The 10,249-nt window shown below is 39.2% G+C and overlaps 1 protein-coding gene across 1 annotated transcript; it reads left to right on the forward strand.

Moving 5' to 3' along the window:
• The first annotated feature begins 6,138 nt into the window (after positions 1-6,138).
• LOC139146041 (allatostatin-A receptor-like) lies at positions 6,139-7,371 on the forward strand. The gene has a single exon (XM_070717488.1). The coding sequence runs from the start codon at positions 6,139-6,141 to the stop codon at positions 7,369-7,371; it is 1,233 nt and encodes a 410-aa protein (XP_070573589.1).
• Positions 7,372-10,249: the final 2,878 nt, after the last annotated feature.

Genomic DNA, 10,249 nt, shown 5'->3' on the forward strand with positions numbered 1-10,249 from the left:
CAAAGAACAAAGATATGTGCTCGGGAATATCTAATATAGAATCAGAAATAACATTACGTTGGTTTGGTTTTCTTGACTTGCAAAAGAGGCAGTCTGCAGAATTGTCTCATTCTTTTCACAAACTTCCGGTAAAATCTCCAATTAATTTTATGACATTAGATAAAACTATTCAATGCAGACATGCATCAAAGCAGTAATCTGTAATATGATATCATAGCACACCTCAGTATTGTTTTCAGCAGTTGTATTCACTTTTTAATGTAATAACAAGAAAGCAACCACTGATTAAGGACTGAGAATATGAAATGCGGAGTGTACGCGCGGCTGTCATGGCGACGTTTCTGGAAATATGCCAACAGCTGTATGAAGCGACTGTTCCGAAGAACAGTTGTACATTCCCCATGGCCTCTTGGCACCACAGGTGTACGCAGCGTTGGGATCGAATTGTGAGGCCGAACCTCGGTACTAGTTTAAACAAGAGAAGGTATGACATGACGAATGGGCGAGAAGTCCAAACCCCTCCAAAACCAACACGACAAAACCTCTCCCCTCAAAAAGAAACATCGGACGGTCGAAAATACCTTCAAAAGTCCAAATCTTTACTCTGGTAACTGCATTTGACTGATACATGTCAAATTCATGCGAAAATTTACTGTCGGGGAAATCTCCGTATCTCCCGTTGCTAGTCCGCCATTGCACTGCATTTGGATTTATAGGGGTTTATCTACACAACTCAATGTAGTGCAGTTGCGGACTGGCAACGAGAGATACGGAGAATTGCGATTACAGTGAATTTTAGCCTGAATTTGGCATGTACCAGTCAAATGCAGTTACGTCCAATGTTACTTTTTTAAGGGCAGATGCTTTATTGTGTTGGTTTTGGAGGGGGTCTATGTATGTATGTATGTATGTATGTATGTATGTATGTATGTATGTATGTATGTATTTATCTATCTATCTATCTATATATCTATATATCTATATCTATATATATATATATCTATATATATATATATATATATATATATATATATATATATATATATATATATATATATATATATATATATATATATATAATGAACTTGCCCGTATATATCACCACCTGTGTGACTTACAGCAGCACAGATAAGAAATCCATATTACCCCTTTTTACATCATCAACCGCTGAATTGTCAAAGAATAGGAAATTTTTGGGACCGTCTTTCCATTTTTTTTTTGGTAAGCTAGATATTCGGTTCAATATTAGCTATCAAATCATTGTTCTAGGTTACAAGCCCTCTCTTAACATGCCCTTATTTCGATTCATAAACTTCATTATTACAATAGTAAAATATCGTGTTTTCTCTGCATGGGTAAACTTCAAAATCGATCCAAATGTCCAGATCAATGATGTGATGAGCTGATAATTTACATTTAACACGGTCGGAACTAATTTGCGATAATTGGATCTTCGTATTTTTCAAATTTCTAAAAAATGGTAGGTGCCCTATTGCTGAATGTTGCGATATTACAAATTACTCATAAAAACAAGTGTGTAACAAAAAAAGAAATGCAAACGAGCTTACATTTGCAGATTTTAAAGAAATTAGTTCACCATCCAATGATCCCAAATTAGCTCCAATCGTGTTATTTCAATAATTTTAATATATTTTTTTATTAATTTCAAATATTATTCGGAGTGCACTTCCAAGCTCCCCAGAATAAAGTATGCCATCATTCAAACATATTCATAAGAACTTTTGGCGAACCTCAAAATCTCGAAATTATTTTTTTATTTATTTAAAAGATATGTTGTTATTTGGTGCATTACTGATGACTACAACGCATACTCCAGGACGGGCTTTAATCGATACCCGACGGATATATCTGTCATTGAACGCATTTGACGACATCCCGTCCTCAAACACTGCACGTTTGCATTGCATCATTATAAAGGGGTTGGAAATGGCTGTGTGTGAAAGAAATTGGATTTTAGAATTTCACAGAAATGAATAAAATGAATAAAGGAGAAAATGTAGTGCTGTGGCATATTTATTTCGCTCTTATATTTCGTCCTAAATTCAACAATAATGACAAATTACCAGACATACCGAAGTGGTTTAAGGCGATACCGACGGATTAATCGCGCGTGCGATTTCTAAGGCTGGCAGCACCATCGATATTGCCTTCTGCTCTTGTGCAAATGTTTAAAAGCTTTCAAGTCGGCCAAGTTTCCATCTGTTGAAATGAATTTCGGCAGAATTGTAGACACCGCCAAGATAAATAAGGCTGAGCATGCATTTTAGAAAATTCTCAATAATTTTCGAGATATGGCAGGAATACGATTAAAAATTGTACGAAATTACCAAGTAGATTTTTGCCATTTTAAAACAGTGTGTGTTTCACGGCCGACAAAATCCATGCCCGGGCCTGTGGAGGAGTACGTCAAGTATCACCGTGTTAAATTTCAGGGGATTTTGAGCAAATTTGGAGTGCCTTAATCTTTTCAAAATCATGCTATGCTAATCTGCATATCTATGACGTCACGCGTTCCATGACCGGCAACCATGCGTCTGCTTGGTTTTGGTGCCATTGTTTTGCATCTTCGGGTCAATAAGTGCACAAACACTCTTATATTCGCCTATTTGACAAATTTTCCTCAGCAACTGTTGCCTAGATACTTCAATCCTTCGGGATCGCCTTAAACTATCAAAGTAAGCGCTTGGCACATAGCCGTCTTGTGAAACAAGTAAAGTACGAGCTCGAACTCATTCCTTTTTAGTTTATCCATCAGGTGCCAAATGTGCGGTTAGTATGGTTAGGGTTACAAATGGCTGTGTGTCAGAGCAAGAAATTAGTTTTTGGAATTTCATCGAAATGTTGATTCACTATTCATGGTAGTCTGTGATCAATTTTTAGCCGATATAAAACATAAAACTAACAATATCTGTGCATTTATAGACATTTGATAATTGATATACACTTTGCCATCTGTTCCATATGTTTTTGTATCTTGCCTTTCATCAGTTTGAACTGTTCAAAATGTTTAATGTAGGATACCACTGCATCTTCATTATTTGTGAAGCTTTTCGATAATGTGTATGTATTTAAAAGAATAGATGTATTTTGTCGGCAATTTCCTATCAAGAAATATTTAATGGACATTCAAAGGTTTGGCCGTAAAATCATCTTCTGTCAAAAGTGACCCTCCCCTAAGATATAGGTCTATAAAGAGTGACCCTCCCACCCACTGTAATTACTGAAGGCTCCCTAAACTTTATCTGCTCTATGTAATAACACAAGACATATGATAAACTGACAATAATCGAGATTTGAATATTGACAAGTTGACACCGGCGGAGATAGATGACGGCAACGCTGTGCCCATCACAAACGTACACTCTCTGTGTCATCTAACGGACTCTTTCGGGCTCGCGAAGGTCGTAAACTTGTGATATTTTAAAAAGCCACGGCATCTCTAAGAATGATAACTACTGTTTCGACCGTATTGTTGCATTTACTTCATAAATATATTTGTAAATATTCTAAATAACTCAAAATACTATGGCTATCCGTCGCTAGAGCGCGATGAAAGCTATGTCCGCCGATGGCCGACTTGCCTTGGCATCGGTCCAGCGTGAGACAATGATTGACAGGTTCACGTGACCGAATCCGTATCTCTGATTGGTGGGAATACCATTCGATGTATCAAGTTTTCAACTTGATCGGATTTGTGAATGAAAGTATACCTCTAAATATTTGCACATCTCCTGGGTGACGGGCCGCTTTACTTAATGAAATGAAAGTAATCCCCGTAAATAAAACACAAATCCCGACAAAAATCATGCAATTTGTTACAATAATTTTGAGCCATCCACATCAAAAGAAAACTAAGAAGACTGTCCATGTGATAAATACATAGCCTAATCCCATGGAATTTTTTCTGTTTGACGTCATCGTATACTCGTGTTTTTCGCTGAGTCGCAAAACTTTTACAAAGTAAAGTTTTGCCATTTTCAAAACTGTGTGTGTTTCATTCGTTGCGTTGAAAAGAAAAATATAAACGAAAACGCTCTCCGGATGCCGTCATGTAATTCACTGGTTTCACGCAGGCACAGTTGGCGAAACTTTAGTTTGCAATCCGTAGCTATACCATGACTGTTCATCATCATGAGAGAGAGAGAGAGAGAGAGAGAGAGAGAGAGAGAGAGCGAGAGAGAGAGATAGAGAGAGAGACAGACAAACAGACAGACAGACAGACAGACAGACAGACAGACAGACAGAGAGTACATGATAAAAACAGTGCTGGCAAATGTCACAGTAGCGAAAGGCTTGTTCCACACTTATTATTAAAACAATTTGACTATATCGTTGTTGTTTTTTTTGCAGAAATTTAATTTAAACAATTCGCCTTTTGTTTTCATTGTTTGAGACGTCTGTGTCACATTTGGAATGTCATTGCGATGAATCTTCACTTTCAGTATCATAGCCTAAGGAATTTTGAAAATAAACTGATATTCACTATCATTCTTACTGAACAAATGCTGGAGTTCAAAACGCATTCTTTCGAGACTACGTTTGTGTTTACCGCAGCTAGCGCTGATATTGCCAACGTGATCTTCCGTCAGGCATTCAAAATTAAGCTGCGATAAATGCCAAAGTTCTCTCCAGATGGGAGAACGTCTCAAAAAGACCGTGTTCGTCTGTATAGTTATCTGGTCAGTAATCGATGACGTCACACAATTAATCTTGTCATATACCATATATAGCATATTGGTCGGGTGAAATTTGCATAGGTTGTTTAAGTTCCCGTAATTACAAAATGGAAGAATGAAATTTTGCGATGCCTCGAGGCATTCTTTCGACTATAAATTAATGATCACTGTTCGGAGATTTTCAAGGAATGATGATGATAGTATGAACCCTATCGTCATATGTTTTCGTCCAAAATATTTCCCTTGGCTTATTTCAGCTGTGTTGAATATTATGAATGCTGGCAATCCATTTTACACATAGTGTCAACATGCAGCTCTCTTCAAACTTCAACAGATTGAAGGTGTCACAGAAAGGCATTTTTCAAATCGAGTTAAAAACTAATTTCAAGTGGTTACCCTTCAAGTATTATTGGATTAACCTTTATTTAAAGCCGCTTAAGTACACACGTAGGACAGGAAAACGTCACCATTTGGAAAATGTAACTGTTCAACGTCGCCAGATGAGGCGCTTTATTGTTCTCACCTTGCCATGAAATATGCTGATTTTGTACAAATACACAAAAAGCGTCCTGCATTCAATAGCAGACTGCTTAAACAAACATTTGGTGAAAATAAGCGATTGTAAAAAAGGAAGCGCTCGCGTGATATTTAGATTTACGGTTCCTATGACAACCACAGATTCGTTTAAACATTGCGTACTAACATCGCTAACTCTTTCACGAGAAAACCGCTGTGTAACTTTGTTCGGTTTCTGCTTATTTGATATCACCGTATTGGGTTCCAAAGCGGGTCTTTTGTTCGCTTACGTAGAAAAGTAACAATGTGAACACGCTGTATAGAGGAAACTGTAAGTCATTGTCTCGAGTCATAGTAATAACTGGAGTCTTAATGATTGGCAGGTGCTGCTTACATCATTTGTGTGGATTTGATTCGTCGGCTAACATGAGTACTTTAATTTGGATCGATACGCATGACTTTATAGTTCATCACGTCATTCTATACTGGTTTCAGTCTTACATTCCGCTCGGTGATGCGGTATCTGCTGGGAAGGTGTGTTGACTTCTTGGAGCTTTCCTGATGTTGGAGCCGAAATTGCGTACATCACCATCACCACGTACAGTGTCCAATTTTTTACATCACTTTATTTATGGAATGATGGATACCGAACAGCTTTTACAGGAGAAGAAAGGGTTGCAGTACGTATACTTTAGACCGATTGTGGTCGAAGCTGTCGATTTTTAACAAAACCAAAAGTTTGTGGACGTCTTCCGAGTGTATTGAAGCCGAACTACGCTGTACTGTACTGCATATCAAATATTTCTTTGGTCGTTTCGGAAAATCGCCAAACATGATGAATACATCTACTGTGGCACCGTCGACCGTGGGCGAGTTTAGCATGAATTCAACAGTGTACGGCACGTCTGGATTAGTTAATTCAACTATGAGTAATGCAACCGAGTTTCCACTGCCTGATGTAAGGCCATGGTACAACAACACCAGCGACAACTTCTCAAGTTCGGAGTCTATGCCCCTTACACCGACAGTAACCCATCTCACGAGTCCGACAGAGCAAAGCAACGGAACGATGTCATCAAACACCACTGCCTTGGTTACACTGCTGCTGAGCAGTTTTGCAGTGAACAATTTCAGTGATTACAACTTTACGGACGGGTCCATCGATGAAGGGAGGAGTCGTTTGCTCACCAAGCAGCAAAGCTTTATCCTGAATGCGTTTATCGGGTCTCTGGGCGTGCTGGGCAACGGGATGGTTTGCTTTGTGTTCGCAAGGGTAAAGAAGTTGAGAACTCTAACCAACGTCTTCATCATCAATCAGTCCATCGTTGACCTGTGTACGTCATCGATGTTCTTTACCAAGAAATGCATACTCAATAAATTGGTGATACCGCAAGGAATAGTGGGCGATGTAATTTGCAAGCTTTGGGATTCTGGATTCGTCGTCTGGTCTCTTATTATGGTGTCTTCTTCAAACCTGGCCGCTCTTACACTCGAAAGGTATTTCGCAATAGTCCACCCGGTACAGCACCGCCATCGCTATACTTGGGGAAAGGCCAAAATCGCCATTCTGTTGGTATGGCTGGTACCATTCGCCGCTGAGGCAGTCTGGGCCTTCGCCAACTTCAACACAAACACGGGAGATTGTGATTACGAATGGTACAACTTCACAGCGAAAAAAATCTCTGGGGTGTTGTACTTTTGCCTGGAGTGGGCTTTCCCTGTAAGCGCCATGGCATTTACATACATGTGCATACTGGTCTCTCTGAAGCGCCGAGCGAGTCCAAAGTCAACACTCGCCAAAGGACCGTCCTCTGAGAGAATCATGGAGCGAGCCTGTCGCAACGTGACCAAGACATTGATCACAGTTTCTGTAATATATCTAATCTGCTGGACTCCCCAGGCCTTGGAATATTTCCTGTACAGCGTGGCCGAAATACTTCCGAACTACAGTCCCATTGAAGATGTGGTCATACTGTTGGCCTTCAGCAACATGTGTGTCAATCCGATCATCTATTCGGTGCAATTCCGACCGTTCAGAGAAGGAATCGTCAAGGCCTTTGATTGCCGCAAAAACAAAGATCCCACCCGCATCAAATCTGGCATTGAAAACATAAGCATGTCAATTAGCAACGAACAGACGTACGTCTCCCAAGACTAAAGAATGCCATGCTTGGATTGTTTTTGTAAACCAACCTCAACGTTATTCCGAGTTACGAGAATGATTCAATTAATCTGCAATGAGAACAGATCACTTTTGGCAAGAAAAAATGAACCAACCACTCATCATCATTCACCTTAAACTCTAAAGAGGTAGACACCGTATATTTGATACATTATTCCAGTACATGTATTCTGTTTATAAGATTGTAGTTCAATGTGCTAAAGCAACTATAGTCTTTACGCTGATGTTTTGCGCTTTTGTGCCGATTCCTATAGGTGTATTGAATGCCTAAGGGTTATATACTGCCGACAGAACAAAGAACTAAATACCTATAAACAGTAATCAATAGTTGAAGCAACCATTTTTAAATGTACCTGTCTCTCTTGACTCTTATCGATCCTTTTGATATGGATAACTCTACCGAGAAAGTATCTTGAGAGACTTCGTGTTTCTGGTAAACAGTTTTTATATAGACGTACACAAGACGACAATGCATATCGCATTAATATCTATCAATGACACCCTTTGAAAGTTTTCATTTTAAACGCTTAAGAATAAAAACAGTAATCGTAGAATAAAAGTAGTTGCATGAACAGGAAAATCGAGTAAAAATGGAAAACTTTCAAAAAAGTTGACAGTACAAACTAATTGTGCTGAGACAGTTGTCATGCGCACTGAACTAGATTTTAAGAAATGACGTAATGCCCAAATTTGCATGGTCGCCACATTTTAGTTGCTCTTCTTTCCCTCCATCTGCTGGTAAAAGAAAAAGGGGAGAACAATAGGGTGCAGGAACGGCGATTCTTCGCGTATTAAAATCCATTTAAATGCATGGAAACTGCCATGCGTGTTAAACTAGATTATGGGACTTGACTACCTAGGTGTGGCTTCTATATTTTATTTTCTCGTGTTTCTTCATAATTCTCACTTTTGTCCTAGGAAGGCAATCCTCATGCGCCATTTTATCGCAATGATTGTTTGTCATAAGTAGCATTGCTCATCGCATATTAAGCATACTACAGTAGAAACGAGACTGTTTATGGTTTAAAAGTGTCCTAAAGGCTTGGAAATCTCTACAAGTTTTCCAACTGTTTCAGTTGGACTGGTGGCTCGTCCTAAAATACTGCAGTAACAGTTGTATAAAAAGTTTGTATCAAATTACCTTACTTGTCTATAATAAAGTGTCGAAAATATTTCGAATATGTCATTTACTTATCACAAGAATAGCATTCGCCCAATTTTCGCTGAATGGCCACAGTCATTATGATATTGCTATAACGTTTGCTCGTTTGTGGAGGATCAAGCTAAACTTATACCTGAGAGTGATTTATTTTGTCCGTCGAAGCTAATGAAATCCATCGTTTACTAGGACTTTTTATGCCATCATCTGCATTGTCTTATGGCATACAAGTAGTTATTTTTCTTTGTCTCTTCCCTCTTCCTTCCACAATGAAGACACTGAATAAGATTATCATTTTTTACCATAAAGTTTCCCGATGACAGTTTCACGTGTTTTTGTTAATGGGATTAATTTCAGTAGTCTTAGTTGGGTCGGGATACTAATTCGAGTAAACATTCTTCAATTCATGGCGAATTTCTGTTGGAGAAGGACTTCTCTTTCAGCATTTGTAGAAGCTGATATCCGCAAAGTCGAATGCACAGTCGTCATGTGTACGACGGAGTCCCCTGTCCAGCGGCCAGTCATGCCCCCTTCCTTCCCTTTACCCGGTCATCTGTCAATGTTTCGTTAATTCTATTCTGAACAAAAGTGTTTCGCGCCTCATTTTGTTACAAATACGTGATCGGGACGGATGAAACGAGCACACCTTGACATTGGCAGACGGCCGAATAACTTTTATGTTACTTTGATCCAGGATAACAAAGGCAGATGTACATGTAAGTTAAGTTGGCCAATATAAAATAGTTTATTTTGAACAATCGACCAGCTGCCGTTCAGATATGTCGACCGCAGGTTTTTATTCTTCACACCGAACTAAACTTTAGTACCATACATAGAGTGGTTGACCTTTTGAAGTTATATCTTTGCAGAGAAGAGCTGTGTCATACACGTCTTTACCTAAGCTGTATAGCTGTGATATCGCAGCGGTGCTGTGGCTTATAGATCGCGCTCGGTTCTGTGGCGCTGACCCTTGACCTGAGCGCGATCGATAAGCCACAGCACCGCTGCGTAATCACAGCTACTTTACCCTGGATTCAAATCTAAGAATCGAATGTGTGTTGACAACTGCAATAGTTGACGTCAGCATACAGCCGTTAGGGTCATCAGGCAGAGGTTACTAAGCTTTCATTGGTTGAACACTGCGATGTCAGACTATATGATTTATGCTAATAAGTCAACGGCATCGGACTCCAGCTGAGATTCTGTGATGTTGCCGTAAATAGGGGCCAAGCCTTTGAGATACGGTCTTGTCGGACTTTGCACAACATTTTTAGAGCGATAGTTTCTCAAGGCGACAATTAAGAAGGGCGAAATAAGGCTGATTTGATAGCCAGTTTATCAACCATCAGTAATGCAGCGGAGATACAGCGATTTAAATGGTAGGAGCATGTAAAATAGACAGTTTTCAAAGCCATGTAGATTGTTGGTGCCATTATTGGTGTTGTGGTTGTTTGTATTATTGTTTATGTCTATATTAGTCTTGTTGTTGTTGTTGTTGTTGGTGATCAATAAAGTAAACGAACATGACTATTGTGTCGTTGTTGTTGTTTCAAGCGTGATGTAGACGTCCAAAGAAACACTAACAAGGACGCTATCATTATTTGACCAAATACAACTCTCGGCTCCCAACGTACACTGTTACGCATATACAGGGTGTGTGCGTCTACTCCATTCCTAACAACCTTGATTAACCAC

Source organism: Ptychodera flava, chromosome 12, assembly GCF_041260155.1.
Source record: "Ptychodera flava strain L36383 chromosome 12, AS_Pfla_20210202, whole genome shotgun sequence".
NCBI classification, from domain to species: domain Eukaryota; kingdom Metazoa; phylum Hemichordata; class Enteropneusta; family Ptychoderidae; genus Ptychodera; species Ptychodera flava.